The sequence below is a fragment of the Saccostrea cucullata genome, unplaced genomic scaffold (genome assembly GCF_032062105.1).
Source record: "Saccostrea cucullata isolate Sc308-1 unplaced genomic scaffold, CSIRO_AGI_Scuc_v1 ctg1773, whole genome shotgun sequence".
NCBI classification, from domain to species: Eukaryota; Metazoa; Mollusca; class Bivalvia; order Ostreida; family Ostreidae; genus Saccostrea; species Saccostrea cuccullata.
In genome coordinates, this window is record NW_026918803.1 from 46,607 (window position 1) to 70,200 (window position 23,594).

At 34.3% G+C, this 23,594-nt stretch overlaps 2 protein-coding genes across 4 annotated transcripts in view; one reads left to right on the forward strand and one right to left on the reverse strand.

Annotated features, from left to right (window-relative positions):
• Positions 1-21: 21 nt before the first annotated feature.
• On the reverse strand, positions 22-21,336 carry LOC134271511 (protein fuzzy homolog). 3 transcript variants are annotated; one of them, XM_062753711.1, is made up of 11 exons: positions 21,254-21,336; positions 19,007-19,128; positions 13,847-14,000; positions 13,323-13,433; positions 13,038-13,235; positions 12,426-12,521; positions 8,864-8,967; positions 5,501-5,574; positions 5,059-5,160; positions 4,793-4,925; positions 22-528 (listed from the first exon to the last, which is right to left on the reverse strand). In XM_062753711.1, exons 1-11 carry the CDS (start codon positions 21,311-21,313, stop codon positions 471-473), a joined length of 1,212 nt encoding a protein of 403 aa, XP_062609695.1. In that variant the 5' UTR covers positions 21,314-21,336; the 3' UTR covers positions 22-470. The 3 variants fall into 3 exon arrangements, with proteins under 3 accessions (XP_062609695.1, XP_062609688.1, XP_062609703.1); XM_062753704.1 differs by lacking the exon at positions 21,254-21,336 and adding an exon at positions 21,139-21,224; XM_062753719.1 differs by lacking the exon at positions 21,254-21,336 and adding an exon at positions 20,900-20,918.
• LOC134271494 (myoneurin-like) overlaps positions 21,258-23,594 on the forward strand; it is a 23,109-nt gene continuing 20,772 nt past the window's right edge. The window contains exon 1 of the mRNA XM_062753686.1: positions 21,258-21,338. The gene's annotated coding sequence lies outside the window, so the exon portion shown is untranslated. The remainder of the gene's footprint in view (positions 21,339-23,594) is intronic.

A 23,594-nucleotide genomic window follows, 5' to 3' on the forward strand; every position in this document is an offset into this window, starting at 1 on the left:
TCTTCATTGTATATTTCAATTGCTTTTCTTAACTTCATGTACTTGTATATCATAACGTACATGAATGTCTTTAGAATGTCTGAGTTTTGAATTCTCCACAATGTAATTGACTGTTGGAATCCAAACGTACACATGTACTCAAATTCAAATCGACAACTGTTAAAGAATATCTTCCATATTTGTCCTCTCCACTGATAACTATTAAATGAGAGCTATTTTAAAAATTCAGTCCAACTTGACTGATAAATTTAATCTCCTTGGAACTTCTTGTTGCTGATGCACCTTGTATAAAGTAACAACTATACAGGTTCCCTAGGTGTTACTATGCAAGACATTGTAGGATCACAATTCAGAGTTGTATGATAGATCCTCAGAAAATGCCCATACATCCATGACCACTGAACTAGCTGCTACCCTGTCTCCATCTTTGTGGACAAGAAGTGTAAAAATAGGGAAGTGGAATTGTTTGGTCACACAGATATGTTCCTGTCTTTGGTCAGCAATGCTAATGTTTTATGTGTTATTGACCTGCAAGAGATAGAAAATGTAAGAGGACAAAACATGGTTAAGGCCAAACACAGCACATCATATAATAATATATAGAAATAAGTCCATAATGGTATATTTGAATTGCAACATAATAAGAAAGTCAGAGATGATAGTAAAATACAAACTAGAAATATGTCCATAGGACATGAATGCCCCGCCGAGTGTATATTAGTAATGCAACATGAAAATTTGTTTTAGTGTATGAAATTTGACCAGAATATCTTGAATAGTGATGCAGTTGAATTGCATACATCAGTATGTATCAGCATATAAAGTTTGATACTAATTTCATTAATATGAGGTCAAGGTCAAAGGAAATGTCAAGGTCAATAAAGTGCCACGCCACAGCATGATACGCCCGTCAAAAAATTAACTTAAATGGTTTAGAGTGCAAGAAAATCATGTCAACCTTGATTCTAAAATTTCCATAATTTTTTCTATTCCTTAAAATATTTGTTTATCCATCCCCTGTGGTGTAGGCATTAATCATAGCATCATTGATAGATTTCTATACTGGTTGTATTAGACCTTGTCAAATGCCCATCATATTAAACAATATCAAATTACCGGTAGTCTTAACAACTTAATCTATACTAAATTAATTTTGAAAATAAAAGGCTGGCCATCAAATGACATATGCTATTTCAACTGACCAGCAGTTCTTCTGTCTAATTCCCAAAGGGTAACAGATAAGAAGATGCTGGCTAGCCTTCCTAAATTGAACTCATTAATTAATCTTTGACTGGATGCTTGTCTACTCATTACTATAGATGAATGAATCTGAACTCTCTACCATAAAATATTTTTAAAAATATATAAAATACTCAATGATTTTTTTTTTAACATTTAATGTCAGAAAGATTCTAATATGCGATTTCTATGGAAAATGGACATGCTGACTTCAATCCTATGAAATTAGTTTTTTAAATTAATAATATTATATAATATCATATCAGTTTATTATACAAAATGAAATTAATGTTAATTACTTTTCATCAAATTCATTTTAAAACTTAGGCTAGCCAACACGAGCTATTTTTAATCCAACAGGATTACCCATCTGCCTTAATTCCCAAAGGGATATATATAACACAGATGCTCTCCAGTTAGCTCCTCACACTAAACTCATTAATTTCTCTCTAATTTGACATGCAACTCTCTGTTATCAAAACTCTTGACCAGTGCTTGATAATTACACTCATGGGAGACATGGGATTTCTCTAACATACATTAATATATTTGTTATAGATTGCTGTCAAGTATATGCTGAAAAAAATAAGTATTTTATTGATTTAACAATTTTTTAATAATGATACAACTAAAAATTTTAATTTTTTATAATTATGAAATTCAAAATTTAAAAAACTTAGTTTTTTTAAAAAATTCACTTAAATTAAAGGTCACAGTGACCTTGAAATAGGTCGCGACACACCTTCTACCCAAGATGTATACATTTCCCAAGTTTGATAGTTCTAGGTCTAATAGTTTACTAGTTATGAGCCGGACAGGATTTTTCCATATTTGGCCATAGCATCTTAATTAAAGGTCATAGCGACCTACTTTTTGCGCGCGACACACCGTCTTCCCAAGAAGTATCAGTTGACAAAGTTTGATAATCCTAGGCCTAATAGTATTGAAGTTATGAGCCGGACAGGAATGGACAGACAGACGGACGGACGGACGGACATGAAGCCTATAACATAATACGTCCCATATTAAGACGGGCGTATAAAAACTGTTGATGCAGTTGTAAAGCTCTCATCATTGTGTAACAGCATATGAAGTTTGAAACTGATTTAAGAAAAGTGAGGTCAAGGTCAAAAATTTGATGCAGTTTCATATGTCTCATCAATATGTATCAACAAATGAAGTTTGCTAAAAATATCAAGAATTTCTTTAATTAAAACTTACTTTAACACAATTTGATAAAAGTGAGATCAAGGTCAAAGAAAAGGTCATGGTAAAAATGTCAATACAGTTGAATTGCTTACATCAGTATGTATCAGCATATGAAGTTATTTACACTGATTTAGGAAAAAAAGAGGTTAAAGGTCAAAGGAAAGCTCAAGGTCAAAAATGTTGATGCAGCTGAATTGCTCTCATCAGTATGTAACAGCATATGAAGTTTGATAAAAATATCTTGAATGGTATCTTTAAAACTGAGCTAAACATTAAATAAAGATAAGTGAGATCAAGATCAATGGAAAGGTCAAGGTCAAAAATGTTAATGCAGTTGCATATCTCTCATCAATATGTATCAACATATGAAGTCTGATAAAAAAAGTCTAGAATGGTATCTTTAAAATTGAGCTTAATGCTAATTAAAGATAAGTGAGGTCAAGGTCTAAGGAAAGGTCAAGGTCAAAATGGTGATGCAGTTGAATAGCTCTCATCAGTATGTATCAACATGTGAAGTTTGATAACATCATCTTGAACAGTATGTTTAAAACTGAGCTAAACAGTAATTTAAGAAAAGTGTGGTCAAGGTCAAAGGAAAGGTCAAGGTAAAAAAATGTTGATGCAGTTTCAGAACTCTCATCAATATTTATCAGCATATGAAGTTTGATGAAAATATCTTGAATAGTTCTTTGAAACTGAACTTTGAACAGAGCTAAATGCAAAGTACTGTATAGCAGGTTGAAATCGTGGTCGGAAAAGATCGCGCTTTGTTCAATTTTCAGCAGAACGCGGTCGTTTGAATTCGCGGAAAGATAAAAAAAAAATACAATTTTTAAACAGTAATAACAAGCATGTTTCTTTACGTATATATTGTGTGAACTGTTATTTCCAGTCTCTATCTTACGAAAGTCTGTTCATGTATATCGCGCATATCAGTCAGGAAAGGCAAGTCTATGTATTGTGTCAATTTTGAGCCTGATTGAATAATAACGAAGACGGACTGGTCCCAATTTGAAGTCAAAATAATGTTGAGCATTCACAATTTTTTAATTTCCGAGTCCAAATAAAAAATATATATACAGTAGTCAAATTGTTGAACTTTTAATCATATAATTGAAATAAATTAATTGTCTTTACCCTGTTTACTACGCAAGTGCCATGATTAAAGGTAATGACTGAGTGATTCACACGGGTGAAATTATACAAGCTTGTTTTGTTAGATAATTATATTGCATGTCTACTAGATGGCAAAATTACCATAATCGTTAGCTATAGAAATTAATTTAACAATCTATAAGCTTTAAAAACACCAACAACTACGTGTTTGTGATTGATCCATACAGTGATACACTCGCATAATTATAAAGACTGTCTACATCTAATCACAGATGATAATAAAAATTCAGTTTATCCTTATAAATCTTTTCAAGAATTTATTCACTGTATGTTGAATTCGCGGAATTTCTTTTTCCGCGAATATAGCGAATATTAACTCCGCGAGTTATTTTCCTGCTGTACAGTATATGGAAGGACAGACGAAAGCATGGAAGGACAGAAAGACAGAAGACAGACTTGACAAACACTATATGCCCGGCCATATTCATGGTGGGGCATAAAAAAGTTAAGCTAATCAAGGTTAACATCTTAAAATAATGGGAGTGACAAGATTGTTACAGATCATGATTATTGTAAAATTTAAACATGAGTGTAAAATTGTCATCTTTTCTTTTAATATGACAGTTGTTCAATATCCAAACACATTTTTAATACTAATTAAGAGAAATAAACATGTGAACAATAGTTGGTAAACAAATAAGCATTAATACCAATTGATTGGTTTACTAAAGTTGAAGAAATCTAATTGTTTTAAGAAATTTTATTTTCACAAAACCAAAAACACAAGAATTTTCAGAATTTGACAATGTTGGGGCCATAACACACACTGTGAGTTTTCATTTCAAGTTTGATCCACAATTATAGAGAAAATAAATTGCAAACCATCAATTTTTTGACCAAAAAAATGTAGAAAGAATGGCATTGTATTTCCCTGGGAAGTCAAAATGAACATACAGTCAAACCAAATGAGTCCAAGTAAAACCTTCATATTAAAAACTTCAAGATATCTGAGGATATGAGATACTGAGGGCAAAATATTTTACAAATAAATGATTCTGACTTAAAAATCATTTCAATGTATCTATGGTATTTGAGATAGTGTTCAAGATAGTGAAATTCAACTATAGTTCATCATTGATTGATACTTATCTTCAACAAAGTAAAAATTTTCTAGAATTATGTTTTTACCAAATTAGTTACTGTAGTTTCAGTGTGTGAGCATCCCTACCTCATGGCATATGTAGGTATACTGTCACTGTACAACACCAACAGTTGGTGAGGCCCTGACATCAACGCATAACATTTGTGAGTTTCCGTGGTGATGTAAGACTCCATTGCCTGGTGACTGAATTCTGAGGGACCTAGTCAGTAGAAAAATCAGTCATCATTTACAGTCAGCTATTATTTGAAGCAACCATTGTAAGGAATATGTATTCAAAATTTCAAAACCATCTGATATCAGAAGTATAAGAGAAGATGTTTATGTGTTAACACCTGAATCACTGCCGGGGACCACTGAGGAGAAGAATGTCCCCACCATCCTCTTGTAGAATGACTTCAGCACCTCTCTTCTCTGGGAGCTACTCAAAGTTTCATCTGTAACATTATATATGTACAAATATTCACGAAGTTGAACTACAGTATATTCTGTAAATTACTTTTTTATTTACAAGAAATTTATTTTTACAAAGTAGCATGCTTGCAGTAAAATTTATTTTCACATATATTTTCATTACAACAATGACCAAAATTCATGAAAATATTGGGTTGCTTAAGAAAAACAAATACCTACAGTGTATCTCAAGAAAAAGAACAGGTTGCAAAAATTCTGTAGCTCTACAGTACTTATTACCTAACAAAGGCCTGTACTCCACTTACTCTACTGCTAATTTTTTTTTTCAATTTTGAAAGGAGGAAATTACGAGTCGCTACATACCTGGATGTGCTCCACTGAAGGTGGGGTTGATGCTACAGAGACAGCGGTTGGTTTCTTTGTTTATTAACAGGAATCTATAACAAAATAAAATCAGCAATCATCAGATTTTTGTATCCATTTTGGACACTAGAAAGTATGTATAACTGATAGAATTAAAAAACCTTGAACAGGGAAAAATTAAAGAAACTACTGGTATAACTGATTAGTGTCTAAGACTTACTTTAGAGTACCCTACCCTAGAGTGTTGTGATCTAATGCTATGTTGGCTGGGACCTACCCTAGAGTATTGTATCTAATGCTATGTTGGCTGGGACCTACCCTAGAGTATTGTATCTAATGCTATGTTGGCTGGGACCTACCCTAGAGTACTGTGATCTATGTTGGCTGGGACTTACCCTAGAGTATTGTGATCTAATGCTATGTTGGCTGGGACCTACCCTAGAGTATTGTGATCTAATGCTATGTTGGCTGGGACCTACCCTAGAGTGTTGTGATCTAATGCTTTGTTGGCTAGGACCTCCCACAGAGTATTTTGTGATCTAATGCTATGTTGGCTGGGACCTACCCCAGAGTTTTGGGATCTAATGCTATGTTATCTGGGACCTATCCCAAAGTATTGTGATCTAATGCTATGTTATCTGGGACCTACCCTAGAGTATTGTATCTAATGCTTTGTTGGCTAGGACCTACCCCAAAGTATTGTATCTAATGCTATATTATCTGGGACCTACCCTAGAGTATTGTATCTAATGCTATGTTGGCTGGGACCTACACCAAAGTATTGTGATCTAATGCTATGCTGCCTGGGACCTACCCCAAAGTATTGTGATCTAATGCTATGTTATCTGGGACCTATCCTAGAGTGTTGTGATCTAATGCTTTGTTGGCTGGGACCTACCCCAAAGTATTGTGATCTAATGCTATGGTATCTGAGACCTACCCTAGAGTGTTGTGATCTAAAGCTATGTTGGCTGGGACTTACCCTAGAGTATTGTGATCTAATGCTATGTTGGCTGGGACCTACCCTAGAGTATTGTTATCTAATGCTATGTTGGCTGGGACCTACCCTAGAGTATTGTAATCTAATGCTATGTTGGCTGGGACTTACCCTAGAGTATTGTGATCTAATGCTATGTTGGCTGGGACTTACCCTAGAGTATTGTCATCTAATGCTATGTTGGCTGGGACCTACCCTAGAGTATTGTGAATCTAATGCTATGTTGGCTGGGACCTACCCTAGAGTATTGTGATCTAATGCTATGTTTGCTGGGACTAACCCTAGAGTATTGTGATCTAATGCTATGTTGGCTGGGACCTACCCTAGAGTGTTGTGATCTAATGCTATGTTGGCTGGGACCTACCCTAGAGTATTGTGATCTAATGCTTTGTTGGCTGGGACCTACCCTAGAGTGCTGTGATCTAATGCTTTGTTGGCTGGGACCTACCCTAGAGTGTTGTAATCTAATGCTTTGTTGGCTGGGACCTACCCTAGAGTGTTGTGATCTTATGCTATGTTGGCTGGGACCTACCCTAGAGTGTTGTGATCTAATGCTTTGTTGGCTGGGACCTACCCTAGAGTGTTGTGATCTAATGCTTTGTTGGCTGGGACCTACCCTAGAGTGTTGTGATCTAATGCTGCGTTGGCTGGGACCTACCCTAGAGTATTGTGATCTAATGCTGCGTTGGCTGGGACCTACCCTAGAGTATTGTGATCTAATGCTATGTTGGCTGGGACTTACCCTAGAGTGTTGTGATCTAATGCTATGTTGGCTGGGACTTACCCTACAGTATTGTGATCTAATGCTATGTTGGCTGGGACTTACCCTACAGTATTGTGATCTAATGCTATGTTGGCTGGGACCTACCCTAGAGTATTGTGATCTAATGCTATGTTGGCTGGGACCTACCCTAGAGTATTGTGATCTAATGCTTTGTTGGCTGGGACTTACCCTAGAGTGTTGTGATTTAATGCTTTGTTGGCTGGGACCTACCCTAGAGTGTTGTGATCTACTGCTATGTTGGCTGGGACCTACCCAAGAGTGTTGTGATCTAATGCTATGTTGGCTGGGACTTACCCTAGAGTGTTGTGATCTAATGCTATGTTGGCTGGGACCTACCCTAGAGTGTTGTGATCTAATGCTATGTTGGCTGGGACTTACCCTAGAGTGTTGTGATCTAATGCTATGTTATCTGGGACCTACCCTTGAGTGTTGTGATCTAATGCTATATTGGCTGGGACCTACCCTAGAGTGTTGTGATCTAATGCTATATTGGCTGGGACTTACCCTAGAGTGTTGTGATCTAATGCTACATTGGCTAGGACCTCCCACAGATTATTTTATGATCTAATGCTATGTTATCTGGGACTTACCCTAGAGTGTTGTGATCTAATGCTATGTTATCTGGGACCTACCCTTGAGTGTTGTGATCTAATGCTATATTGGCTGGGACCTACCCTAGAGTGTTGTGATCTAATGCTATATTGGCTGGGACCTACCCTAGAGTGCTGTGATCTAATGCTTTGTTGGCAGGGACCTACCCTAGAGTTTTGTAATCTAATGCTTTGTTGGCTGGGACCTACCCTAGAGTGTTGTGATCGTATGCTTTGTTGGCTGGGACCTACCCTAGAGTGTTGTGATCTAATGCTTTGTTGGCTGGGACCTACCCTAGAGTGTTGTGATCTAATGCTTTGTTGGCTGGGACCTACCCTAGAGTGTTGTGATCTAATGCTGATCTAGAGTATTGTGATCTAATGCTGCGTTGGCTGGGACCTACCCTAGAGTATTGTGATCTAATGCTATGTTGGCTGGGACTTACCCTAGAGTGTTGTGATCTAATGCTATGTTGGCTGGGACTTACCCTACAGTATTGTGATCTAATGCTATGTTGGCTGGGACCTACCCTAGAGTATTGTGATCTAATGCTTTGTTGGCTGGGACTTACCCTAGAGTGTTGTGATTTAATGCTTTGTTGGCTGGGACCTACCCTAGAGTGTTGTGATCTACTGCTATGTTGGCTGGGACCTACCCTAGAGTGTTGTGATCTAATGCTATGTTGGCTGGGACTTACCCTAGAGTGTTGTGATCTAATGCTATGTTGGCTGGGACCTACCCTAGAGTGTTGTGATCTAATGCTATGTTGGCTGGGACTTACCCTAGAGTGTTGTGATCTAATGCTATGTTGGCTGGGACCTACCCTAGAGTGTTGTGATCTAATGCTATGTTGGCTGGGACCTACCCTAGAGTGTTGTGATCTAATGCTATGTTGGCTGGGACTTACCCTAGAGTGTTGTGATCTAATGCTATGTTGGCTGGGACATACCCTAGAGTGTTGTGATCTAATGCTATGTTGGCTGGGACCTACCCTAGAGTGTTGTGATCTAATGCTATATTGGCTGGGAAGTTCCTGGAACTCAGCTTCAACACAGATCTCAGGGAATCATAGGAGGGCTTCCAAAATCTCAGTATCTGTAAACCAGCATAAAGAGATCTATCAATCACAGCTTTATACTGTGTAAAAAGTGCATCTTAAAATGTATATCATTGCATATGTATCCTTCCTCCCCAAACTATGTTGCATTACAATCTTCAGCAAACAAAAAAACTTCACAGTCACGGGCTTCAGTGTCTAATTAAGGAATACATCAGAAGTGGCAAGGGGACACATTGTAAGAACCAACAGTAAATATAACCTCTGGTTCTAGTTCAAGAAGTGAGGAGATATGACTAGAGGACAGATTGTTATTAAGGTATGTCACTCGTGAAATTTGTTAAATCAAGGATTTTTTGAGAAGTATATTTTGGATAAGTACTCATATTGAGTAACTCAAAATCGCAGAGAAAATAGGGGGTCAGTGTTCATCTAACTGATCTACGGTACAATGAAGTTGACCTTTTTTGCACTTAAATTTCAAATCTTTGGTTAATTGCTTTAACCTTTATCATATTTTAGCAGATGTAATAATGGTAATAAATATGATTTTATTTTATGTAAAATACTTTGAATAATATTTATCATTGAACAAGTCTTGCAAATTAATGCGCGTTAATTATTGTGTGACCTTTTTGCACTAAAAAATAACATATTTTGGGGTATTATAAAACTGAATAGGGAATAAATCATTTTCTTAAATCAAGCTTTTTACGACTTAAGTGCTGATCAGTAACAAGTATCGAGTACTTTAAAATAATGAAAGAAAAAGTTGGGGTCAGTGATGTTGATTTTGAAATATGGGTCAAAATGTGCGATTTTCAGGCGAAAAACGGTGTAAATTTTATCAAGACTTATTTGACATATCTTCATTTTTTGGCAAAAATTCTTGAAGGAAGGTGTAAAACTTGTTATAAAAATATGAATTAAGACCAATATTAAACATTCATAGCAATATCTTGCTGGAAAATATTCTCCGAGTAAAAGTATGTGAGGCTATAAAGATCCAAGATATTAAATTTAATAAATGTGCAGATTTGCAGAAATATCTGCTAAATTTCCTTCCACCACAAGAAATAGTCCCTCATAAATATTGCTTCTTTGTAGTTTTTTGAGCAGTTTTTTCGTTGAATGTTAAAACATTAACATTGTTGAAATTAGATATGTTATAATAAATAGATTTGAAGTAAGAGGGTCTGCGCTAACTTTTCTAAAATGCTGACGAGTGACATACCTTAAACACTACCTCCAGTTCTACTTCTGTAAGTGAGGGGGAGATAACTAGGAGACAGATTGTTAGTAAATACTACCTCTGGTTCTAGTTCTGTAAATGAGGGGGAGATAACTAGGAAACATATTGTTAGTAAATACTACCTCTGGTTCTAGTTCTGTAAATGAGGGGAAATAACTAGGAGACAGGTTGTTAGTAAATACTACCTCTGGTTCTAGTTCTGTAAGTGAGGGGGAGATAACTAGGAGACAGATTGTTAGTAAATACTACCTCTGGTTCTAGTTCTGGAAGTGAGGGGGAGATAGGTAGGAGACAGATTGTTAGTAAATACTACCTCTGGTTGTAGTTCTGTAAGTGAGGGGGAGATAACTAGGAAACATAGTGTTAGTAAATACTACCTCTGGTTCTAGTTTTGTTAGCGAAGGGAGGATAACTAGGAGACAGGTTGTTAGTAAATACTACCTCTGGTTGTAGTTCTGTAAGTGAGGGGGAGGTAACTAGGAAACATACTGTTAGTAAATACTACCTCTGGTTCTAGTTTTGTTAGCGAAGGGAGGATAACTAGGAGACAGGTTGTTAGTAAATACTACCTCTGGTTGTAGTTCTGTAAGTGAGGGGGAGGTAACTAGGAAACATACTGTTAGTAAATACTACCTCTGGTTCTAGTTCTGTAAATGAGGGGGAGACACCTAGGAGACAGACTGTTAGTAAATACTACCTCTGGTTCTAGTTCTGTGAATGAGGGGTAGATTACTAGGGGACAGGTTGTTAGTTAACACTACCTCTGGTTCTAGTTCTTTCAGTGAGGGGGAGATAGGTAGGAGACAGATTGTTAGTAAATACTACCTCTGGTTCTAGTTCTGTAAGTGAGGGGGAGATAACTAGGAAACATATTGTTAGTAAATACTACCTCTGGTTCTAGTTTTGTTAGTGAAGGGGAGATAACTAGGAGACAGATTGTTAGTAAATACTACCTCTGGTTCTAGTTCTGTAAGTGAGGGGGAGATAACTAGGAGACAGATTGTTAGTAAATACTACCTCTGGTTCTAGTTCTGTGAATGAGGGGGAGATAACTAGGAGACAGATTGTTAGTAAATACTACCTCTGGTTCTAGTTTTGTTAGTGAAGGGGAGATAACTAGGAAACATATTGTTAGTAAATACTACCTCTGGTTCTAGATCTGTAAATGAGGGGGAGATAACTAGGAGACAGGTTGTTAGTAAATACTACCTCTGGTTCTAGTTCTGTAAGTGAGGGGGAGATAACTAGGAGACAGATTGTTAGTAAATACTACCTCTGGTTCTAGTTCTGTAAGTGAGGGGGAGATAACTAGGAGACAGATTGTTAGTAAATACTACCTCTGGTTCTAGTTCTGTTAGTGAAGGGGGAGGTAACTAGGAAACATATTGTTAGTAAATACTACCTCTGGTTCTAGTTCTGTAAGTGAGGGGGAGATAACTAGGAGACAGATTGTTAGTAAATACTACCTCTGGTTCTAGTTTTGTTAGTGAAGGGGAGATAACTAGGAAACATATTGTTAGTAAATACTACCTCTGGTTCTAGTTTTGTTAGCGAAGGGAGGATAACTAGGAGACAGGTTGTTAGTAAATACTACCTCTGGTTCTAGTTCTGTAAGTGAGGGGGAGATAGGTAGGAGACAGATTGTTAGTAAATACTACCTCTGGTTCTAGTTCTATAAGTGAGGGGGAGATAACTAGGAGACAGATTGTTAGTAAATACTACCTCTGGTTCTAGTTCTGTAAGTGAGGGGGAGATAACTAGGGGACAGATTGTTAGTAAATACTACCTCTGGTTCTAGTTCTGTAAGTGAGGGGGAGATAACTAGGAGACAGATTGTTAGTAAATACTACCTCTGGTTCTAGTTCTGTGAATGAGGGGGAGATAACTAGGAGACAGATTGTTAGTAAATACTACCTCTGGTTCTAGTTCTGTAAGTGAGGGGGAGATAACTAGGAGACAGATTGTTAGTAAATACTACCTCTGGTTCTAGTTCTGTAAGTGAGGGGGAAATAACTAGGAGACAGATTGTTAGTAAATACTACCTCTGGTTCTAGTTCTGTGAATGAGGGGGAGATTACTAGGGGACAGGTTGTTAGTTAACACTACCTCTGGTTCTAGTTCTGTAAGTGAGGGGGAGATAACTAGGAGACAGATTGTTAGTAAATACTACCTCTGGTTCTAGCTCTGTAAGTGAGGGGGAAATAACTAGGAGACAGATTGTTAGTAAATATTAGTAAATACTACCTCTGGTTCTAGTTCTGTGAGTGAGGGGGAGGGTCCACAGATGACCACAACATCTACTCCCCGAGTCAGCTGGAATGTCATCAGTCGGTGGGGTACCTGTGTGTAAAGCAGGAAAATAAGTCATCAAAATCTAACCAGTCTGTATTGATATCATATTTTGTGACTCCAAAGTCTGTGCGAGCCCAGTCAGAGTTACTTCTGTAGATTTTTTATTTTTCACGAGTACTTATTATTGCAAAAAGCCTATTCAACATCAAATCGAGAGGATAATAATTCATGAATGGACGGTTCATCAAAAGATTTAACATTGTTTTTAACATCATAAAAATAAAAGCAAGTAATTTTATTTCCAGAGTGGTGCATCTCACGAAATTAAGCAATAATTAATTCCAAGTGTATATTTAGGAATTTTAAGTAGGCAAAGATATCATTCAGGCATATTTTGATTTTTCCGATTTTCAATCAAAAAGCTATAGATATAGCATCCCTTACACATTTAGTTACTGTAACAATATTTGAACCTTTAACCTCAATCATATATCCAATTTGATCAACATTAATCAAGAGGAGAAAAGAAAGCCTGTTTTATTTGTATAACAGTGTGACACTGACTGTGGGGTGGTTGTCTGGGAGGTACACCGGGATGTCCCTGGATGTACACGCCGTCAGGGAGGATAACAGGAGAGACAGTAACACCAGCTCATTGGCCGACAGACTCCACCATTTCTTTGTTGCCACAGCAATTTTACCATCAATGAACAAGCAACCATACACACTTTCTGCTGCTTCAGTGAAAGCATCCAAGAAATTCTGATATAAAAAGCATGAAAATGTTACATAGAATTAATCATTCTAGAGAATTTATCAAGTGAAGCTGAATGTGGCAGAATGACACACCTGTAACACAGCATTCTCTGGAGCTGCTATTGTCTCCGCGGTGTTAGTCAGCTGACTGAATCCCCAGGTTCCCATAATCCCAAGGATCCTGTCCACCAAATTATAGCATACCTAAGGAAGATGTCCAGTATACATTTTATTGAAAAGTGGAAAGATCCTACCTTTCTTCACAACTGAATAATATTTTTATTTAATATATATTTACATACTGTGGTTTCATCAATATTCGTTGAGCACCAATTTTCGAGGAATTTGTTGTTGTACAGATCCACAAAATTAAATGTTTAATGAATTGAGAAATAATGCATTTGTCCAAGAAATTACATATCCTCAAAAACGTCTGTTTTACAAAATCCCTGAAAATTGATGAAACCACAGTATTTATGGTTTTTAGATGTTGTAATTTACTTGATAATCTGTTATTAATGTTGCAGTTTCACTCACCATTGTATCAATTTTGACCATAATTCTATAAAAGAAAACACCTCCCAAGAAAATTAGAATACTAATACATTAACCCTTACCTTAATTTCCCGCTTGAATTTCTCGACATTTTTTATGGTTGTGACTTCCTCTATCCCTACCAGGAGCACCATGGCATTGAATGTCAGATTCAGAAGGTTGCTATAATGGCAGTCATCTACATCATCATTCTGTGCAATGGTTATCAGCGTTATACTGAAAAAGCCAACACTGTATGCTTACACAAGATATCTTCCTCTCCCCTTGTTTTTAATAACCTGTTTTTGGTATACACTACTCTGGAGTGTTTTCTGTTACTGTTTTGATATCTACCATTAGACTCATTTTTAAAAACATTTTCCATGCATACTAATGAATGTAAGACTTTGATCCCTTGCTGTAGCCCCACCGTAATCCATGTGGCAAAATTTGAAAGAAAGAAAGAAAAACAACCTGAGTTTACCCTACACATTGGATACTTGCATAGTAAGGAAAGTAATGCCTAACCTTGGAGGGAAAATTTTAAGTTATTTCCAATACAAGTATACCGTATCATTTTTTATTGCCTATCTTTACTCCAACCTAGCTCCAAGGGCCAAGATTTGAACAAATATGTACATTTAAATGTAAAGATGCTTCCATTAAACTTGTATCTTAACTAAATGCCATTCTGCTTTCTTAACAAGTTAATAATATTTTTTTTCTCTTTATATTCCTATGACAAAATCTGAACATGATTTTAAAAAGATTCAACCTACTACGTACTATACACCTCATGTGCAATACTTTGAACATGTCCCTAGATATAATTCTTGGTAAAGCTAATCTCTTCTGTTCCAGACCCAACCTTGCCAAAATTTGAACAGATCTGATTTCTTACACATTAATTATAAAGATTTTTTAAATTATGTTTCAGTCAATTTTAGAAAAAAAAATTTTTACATGAAGATTTTTTCAAAAAATCTTCATAATCTCCTGAGAGCCTAACCCTTCATTTAAACAAACTTCATCTTACTTGAAATTTGAATCATTTTCATACAAGGGAATGTTTTGTGTCAAATTAAGCAGAAACTTAGTCAGTGTTACTGCATAGAAAATATCAAAGTACTGAGACAGTACTGAAAGACGGGGTCAAAAGATTTTTTTTTTACGAGTTTTGATAATTTTTTAAATTAACATACTAAAAACAAAACTGTGAATAATATAAATTCGCGTTTTTCATTTAACGAGGCTGGGGGGTGGCAGCCATTTTCAGACTATTTCGATCTCCTTTAAAAGAAGAGCTCCATATAAAGATATAAAAAATGATAAAATTTCAAAACTAAATGTAGGAATTTTTTCTTTGCCAAATAATAGATGACAGCTTAATATACCATATCTAAAAAAATAAGTTAATTCTGATGGTTAATTTTTGGTTTATTTGTTGACCCTCCAGCCTCCTTAATTTGAAGTACAAATTTCAATAATTGTTGAGTCTAGAAACCTTTTTGAACTGTCCGAATTTCACGTGGTCCGAATTAATATTTTTCTGGAAGTAAACAATGGAAGATGCGTACGCAGTCGTAATAATACACAGAAGAGTACTTTGTTTACTAGTGTGTTTTACAATTAATTTTGAATTTACATTTACAAAATACTTCATTAATTTGATTCAGAAAAAAGTTCATATCACTTTCTTCAGTTTGATAAAGAATGTTTATATTTTGATCTAAATTATTTCTGCACTCTTTGATATAACTCATTCTTCAATACTGGTGAATTTTTAAAATGTATTTCTTTTTTCCTTTATTTTCCAATAAATAAAGTGTAAGCAGATAGATTGATATTGATATGATTTGATACTTGTGTAAGGATATAGTATAAATAGTTTCATGGATATAAGTTAAGGAATAAAAAAAATATTGATCATTGTTGTATTGCATTTAGGGGGTTTCAGATGCAGAAAATGTGACATAATTTTCGAATAGGCATAAAGACGTTGTTTTATTTAAAAATAAAATCATTTGGCATGATATTTGTGTACATTATCTTAGCATATAAATGAAATAATATATTTATTTTGTCAAACATAATAAAATTATCTTAATTATTTTTTTCTGAACTTAAAAAATTGTGGTTTATGTTCGTAACGAATGGTGTCCATATGCATTGAACTTTTTAACACATCTCTACAAACATTAAATAATTTGTCAAGTTCAGTTTCTGTGTTTGATTAATGAGTATGTGTGATAAATTATTTTTAACAATATGCTTCATGAACATAACTCAGTTCTTTTTGTTATTTTAAAATGATCTCTGATTGTAAAATGTTTGGTGTCTTGACCGTTACGAACATAATAGCTTTTAGTATGATTGTTAAAATAACAGCCAATGAATCATAAGTTTGACTCAGAAAGTCCGTAGCAGTGGTGTAATTATAAATTAAAAACGAAAGTAGAAAGGTTGTGCAGCTGTCTGCTAAAAAACATGGCGATGCTCATTGTGTCCATGTGGAAAAAAAAAGTTACGAACATAATAGATTCGGTAAGTATTTTCATATTGTATCAATTTTAGTGAATGTTTAACACATAAATACAGTCATTGTATCTTTATACCATGTAGCTATTAGTCAGAAACTGAAATATGTCTCTTATGACCATACAAAATGCATAAATATGTCCGAGTTGAGTACTTTCGGTTTAACATTTGACTTTTGATTCGCGTCTTTTGTTACGAACATAAGTGTTTTTGCATTATTTGTATAATCTATTAATGATAAAGTTATATTGTACTATATCTTATTCTATATTTGTTAGTTTTTTTCTGCTCTTATCAAAGGATGAATACTTATTGAATATTTGTTTTAATATTGCCATATCATTTACGCAATTACGTTCGTCACGAAAACTTGAAGTAGTGACATAATTTGTACTTTAATTTTCTTTCTGATTTTATCAAGGATATATAATAAATATAATTAAACAGCATATGTGTTGATTACATCATGTTGTATTTTGTTTTATGTATATTTTTTTTCTTTCAGATTTACAAGAAATGACTGAATTATGTTCGTAACAATGACACAAAGATCCAAGACTCAAAATAGAAGACCTAGGATATTTAGTTATTCATCTGACAATTTACTTGTCTGCATTAATTCTCTTTGAAAGCTTGTCTATTATTAAGCTTTGAAATGAAATATTAAAAGTATTAAAGACAAGTGTTCGATTGTCTTGTTATTTTTTTGATCCTTTTTAAAGCTTGATTCGGAGTTAGGTGTCCATGTTACTTACATAATTTTTACTTTTTTGAAACTAGAAATAAAAATTGTGACTTTTTTAAAATAAATTCCATTTAATATAACATTAAACATGATTTCATCATACCTTATTGATTACATTATTTTCATATTTTAACAACTTGTTAAATTCTAGTAACATGTTACTTGTTTAGTGCTTATGTAAGTAATGTCCATTGGTAGTCTTGGATATATTTTCTAATTGTAATGGAATAAAGCAGAAATAAGTCATGCAAACTAGTGTTTATATACTTCAAAAAGAATTCACCAGAAAAGAATAGCTTATTGTTCTAAAAAACAGTCACTGTGGACACCAAGTTACGTACATAAAATTTCAGACATGCTTGTACATTTGGACACCTATCTCCTCTTTAAGACTTCAGATTATCTTCCCATCAATTTTTTTCAGAAGCAGGAAGGGTACTGACTCAATTAATATACATAAATTATGAAATTGATCATTTTAAAAAAATAGCCCTTTGGTCACACATCTGAACTCAGTACTGAAGAATGAGTTATATAGCGTAGATTTAATTCATGTGTTATCACCAGGGCTTCCTATTTGAGGGCTCTGATAGTAAACTAATAGACGGTGTCACCTGACCCCGTCTAAAAATGATGATGTGAATACTTAAGTCAGATGGACCAAACAACAGACAAAGGGATGACAAACTTTAATCTGAAAAACTCACTAGATTCCATTGTTTTGATAAGTTTAAAAACACCCTCTCCAAAAAAACCTTGCATGATAACTCTCAGATGACAGTTCAGTTATGTATTTTCTCTGTGAACTAGCAAACTTCCTCCTTTAAATTAGAGAGAGTGGGGTAGAATATGTTGAATGATTTTAATTTTTTTATTTTCTCTCTCTCAGAGAATTTTTTAAAATTTCCTACTGGCACTCACTACATTGCATAACACGAAAAAAATGACAAACATAATTTATGTATTGTCATGCATTCTACTGAGTTTTAATATATTTTTGAAAAACAATATTTATCCCATTAACTTAAATTCCATGTTTCTATAGAACATTGCAGCATTTCTATTCATAAAAAAAAATCAATTTTGAAATAGTTATCCTTAATATGTTCTTAAATCAACTAAACCTGATTCCTCACAATAATACTGAGTGTATCCCATCTGTTCTTCGAAAGAATATGTAAATTAAATAGTTATTAACATTCTGTCCAAATATGACCTGGGTATTATCGTTGCCCCTTCTTATGCATGAACACAACAATTTGAAAAAAAAAAAGAAAAGATTTTTTAAGTGATATGAATGACAGTATAGGCATTATGTTCTTCAGGAAAACAAGGTGCTCTCTATATATTGCAACTTTCAAACTATGACCCCTTTTGACCCCCCCTCCCTCAGCAAGGAGGATAGGTGGAGGGTCCTGATATGGACATTTTTTTTTATTCTCCAGTGTCACATGTTGACACTCTACTGTTGTGCTCCATCATAGCCCAGGGGTGGTGGTTTGGGGGTAGGGGGTTGAACAACTTGAATGAACACTGTATAAAAACCTTTCACAAGTTTTCTTATGCTCTTAAGAGGAACATTTTTAAATGACACTGCCATATTTTTTCTCGTGAAACAGCTTGCATGCTTGCATAAACATTTTTTTGCATACACATTTTCTAAATTGTTAAAAAACAAACAGGTTATTAATAAATTATTGTACGTAACAATACAGAATAGAACATTAGTCTACGTAAATACAAAAAAATCTATAATGTAGTCTGTTATCAGACTGTATATAAATACTGAGCAAAATTTACATTGAACTCCATAATTATTGATAAGCGAATATTACCATGAAAATAACATTTAGCAAATGTGATAGCTGTACGCTGAAAATGCTATCAATATTTCATAGAATTATATATTCATGGGTTTATCTAATGTTTTAAAGAATATAAATAATAACATGCATATCACCTATCATGAAAAACCTTCCAGATAATTTTGGCATCTTCTGTGGTAGTAGACTGCAGAGTCACATCATGTGAACTACCAAACATATGGACGCCATTTATTGAACCGATCACAGGGAAGGGCAACTAAAATGCAGAAAAATCAAGAATAATTAATTACAAACCTGATATATTTAAAGAACATTAAGGGTATCCACTCCTTGTCAAGGAAGGATAACTCTTCATTTAATTTATTATTTAATTCATAAATTAAGTCTTAAAATGAAGCTTGAAATTTTCATGCAAGAATTGTTTTATGCATCTCGATGTGATTCATGGTTCTTTGAAGTCTAAGAACAGTCTAATAAAAAGTTGAAATTTTTACCCCATTACAGTGTTTTTAAATGCAAAGTATTTAAAAAAAATTATATTTAAAGAAATCAAATTTCCTTTAATCTAGCCTTAGATTTCATTGTTTCATGTTTCTTTGCATTATATGAAATAAGAAATTATTTATAGTGTTTTGCAATGATAATAAAAAGTTTATACACTAGTGTATGCATTTTAAAATAAAACTGAAAATAATAGAAGAAACTAATTACCGAATAAGAATAGATATGCAATTTTCTTCAAATGCTTGGATACCTATAGGCTTTTTTTTAATGCCCCCATATTGAAAGATCCCAGGGATATAGTGTTTTGTCCTGCCTGTCTGTTTGTATGTTGTCAACTTTAACCTAGCCCATAACTATTGAGTGGGTGGGGCTATAGCTTTCATATTTTACAAGTGTATTCTTTGTGACAAGACCTTTCTCTGGGTACCACCAAATTTGAAGTCTTGACCTTGGAGTTTGACCTACTTTTACAAAGAAATACCACACTTTAACCTTGGCAACAACTTTTGAACAGTTGGGGCTAGCAAAAGTAATCATGGTAATATTTCAAAGATATCATGCTGATCTATGATCAACATTTGAAGACAATACTACAACAGACCTACTTTGGAGTTTTTATACATAATTGTTGAGGAAGACAGTGAGACGCATGAATATACAGTGTGCATAAACAATTCATCTTTATAATGCATGGATTTGTTTGCAACCTGACCAAGGCAATAATAAAGTACGTTATATATTACATATTTTAAAAATATCTGTATTATACATGCATATATATCTATAATGGTTTAGGTTGTGGACAATGGCCTGGGTAACTCAGCAGGTAGACTAGAACATCTAATTAGTGATGCAGGGGTACCAGGTTCATTTCCTACCATACATTTTCTCCTTTCCTGTTACAGATTTGGTGTCGTCATTACCAGGATGAATTTATATAGTTTTTGCCCCCCTGAAAACACATCACAATTGTGCTGTTTTTTCAGAGGGTCAAAAACTTATTTAGAACAGAGGAATGTAGTCTTTTAAGCTGGACAACAGGATATTGGACTGGATAGCTCAGTGGTTAGAGCAACTGCTAGAAATGCATGCAGTCCTGAGGAATTTATTAAGGAGAGGAATTCACAAAGTTATTTAGAACTTGTTTCCAATCCTTTTGATTGATATCAATAAACTATGTTCAAAACAAAACAACTGCTAGTAATGCAGGGGTCCAGGGTTCAATTTTCTGTCCAGCTATACATTTTTCTCTTGCTGATTTGATGCTGATGACCACCTTAGACTTGCAGGCAAAGACCTGCAAAGGGCAAATAAGAACTTGGGATGTGTCTTAGGATGCAATAATTTAAGGAGGGAGGGATATAATGGTTTTGACAATGGACATAATAGACTAGGTAGGTCAGTTGGTAGAGTACTTGACCACAGATTCAGGGGTCTCTATTATGACTGTAAGGTCCAATTCCCAGTCCAGCAATATATTTTCTCCTTACTTTTATTTATCATGTGAAACATTGTAGACGCACCAAAATCTATAATTCAGATGACATGTTCCGATGTAAATATTCAGCTTTGCATCGTCAGATGCACTTAATAATGTATATTTGTCAAATGAATGTAAGTAAATATTGAATTACATCCCCTTTTTTCTGCATGCTACTTTCACTTTCTGATTACCTCTCATAAAGAGTCAACTTAAAATCGTTGTTTAAAACTAATTTAGATTCACTTCATTTGCATCTATACTTTTACATATTATACCCACAGGCTTCAGATCATCTGCTGTCCTTGTGAACAAGGGCACTCCCCCCGCTGTCGTTAGACACACGAGATAGCAGGCCATTTCCAAACAAATCTTATATACGCATGCGCTTACTTACCACCTCGATTTGGATTGATCGTCGGTAAATAAGATATGGCGCTAGGGACCCGAAGAGCATCTGTCAAGAAATTGGAAGCCTTTTGGTGAGTTTTCGTGTATGTCACTCTTTACAAATTTAAACTTAAGTTTTCATGACTTTTTTCTTTCAAATTTCAAGCTGCGTTTTATTTTTCCCGGAAGTGATTTTCTGCATTCGACATCAATTGGTGGCACGTGCTTGACACTTTCAGAGTCACTCATTGTTTTGTTCTCGGACACATGTGCTTCTGTGCAGTGCATAGCTAACTGTTCATTAATGAACTTTGTCAATACACAATTTTTAATAATCTTCATTTAATGCATTTCTACTTTTATTTAAAAAAAAATGTTCGTAAAACATACTGTTAGCCAGTTTCGATTTGGTGACAAAGAGATTTCGCGCGTTGGATAGGTTAAATATATCGGGTTTGTATACTACGATGTACGTACGCTATTTAACACAAAGGAGCCGCAATATAACTACAATATCGATTTAGTAAGCGGCCGAGAACAAGACAAGTATATTTTATAGAATATGACAGAGTGGGTCTAAAGTTTTGCATTCAACTTGCGTTTTTATTGAAATAAATGACATCAAGAAATTATCGTATTATTGCATGTTTATCGATTTCGCTGGAAGTCGTGATATATTGGGACGTTTTGTCACATTTTGGATAGCTCTGATGTTCTTTGTTTAGTTTATTAGTCACTGTTTAATTTATGCAGAACAGCAGACAAAAGGGGTAAAAGACGACTGAAACCATTATGTGTGTAAAATTGTAATATTGATTAAGACTTAATGATGTGGAAGGGGGTTACGATTGGGGATGTATCCTCTTTTATTCATACATAATTACAGTTTGGAACAAAAGGTTCAAGATGAGAATGTAGGAGAAGAAAAAATAAAATCAAAGGTTATTTGAATCTAGGGAAAGAAATTGTTTAACAACATTGATATTGCATTTTAAAATATTTGAGAAGTTTGAAAATTTTGCAGTGTTTTTAAATTGAAGAGTGAAAGATTAAGTGAAGAGTGAAAGAATATATTATGTAGCTAAATTAAAAATGAATTGATATATCTAATATAATTAAATTTGAAACAAATATTTAAAATTTTTGCTTGTGCTAAAGCATGCAATATGCAGATTGCAAGTTTTAAATAATTAAATAAATGAGTTGCATTAAATCTTAAACTCCTCTCTCTGTGTGTGTCATAATTATAACTGTGCCTGAAATGCAGATAAAATTGTAACATATGATTGCATAATGTCCCCGTCCTTTTATGTCTCTTGCAACATGAATCTTTGCAGCTTTGAATAAAACTTTATTGATTTGCTGAGATTTGGAAGTTTGGTCCCATATATTCCATGCACATTACCCCTAGATGAGTTTTGCATACTTGAATGAGTTTAAATGGAAAATCAATGCGAAAACTTCCTTCAATTTGAAGTATGTTGTTTTTATTCCGTGCTGGTATATTATCTTTTATTGTCGCAAGTGTGCTTCAGAATTTATTTATGTATTTTTCAGCATCATTTTCTATCAAAGTTAAATGAAGTATGGCAGGCTTGATTAGAATTCAAATGTGTGAGCATAGATAAAAGGAAGTAGCGGCATCATAAACTTCTTCATGAATTTACTCATAAAAATCCTCTTGTATTTCATCTATAGCCAGAGATAACACAAAGCTTTTAAATGAATTGCTTTCTAGTGAAATGATATTTTTGACATACTATTGTTGCAATGGGAGATTAAACAATTTTATATCCCTTTTTCTGGGGCAACAATATTGTAATTTTAAATAAAAACAGTGTGGGTTTTCATTCTGTAGAAAGTAATCAAATTAACTTTAAGCAATATTATTATTGAAAGGCCCAGTAAAGGGAACATTACTTTTTGTTAGATAAAAGTGTTTTAGGAATGGTATTCTTTCTGCATATATAGAACTAAAAGAAAAATACTAATAAATGTATTTTTAAACTCTTAAGCAGATTAAGTAATTTGATTTTTAAAGTTGTTTTATGATTTGTGCAATATGCATGCAGCTCCAATTTGATTGTTCCACAGAACTCTTGTATTTTTTATGGTAATATTTTTAAGTAAACCGTCAGTGTATGTATGAAGAATTAAAATTAAAATTAATAAGAAAGAGGTCAAAAGGTCACAGAAATGTCAAATATATAGAATGTATTAGGTGTGAATGTCAACCTGTATGTAAATCTGTGGTGTACCTGTGGAAGTCACAAATCAAGTCTAACAAAGCTCCTTGATTAAAAGTTAAGCCTCTAATTTGAATGGGACCAAAGGGCAGTCCATTGTCC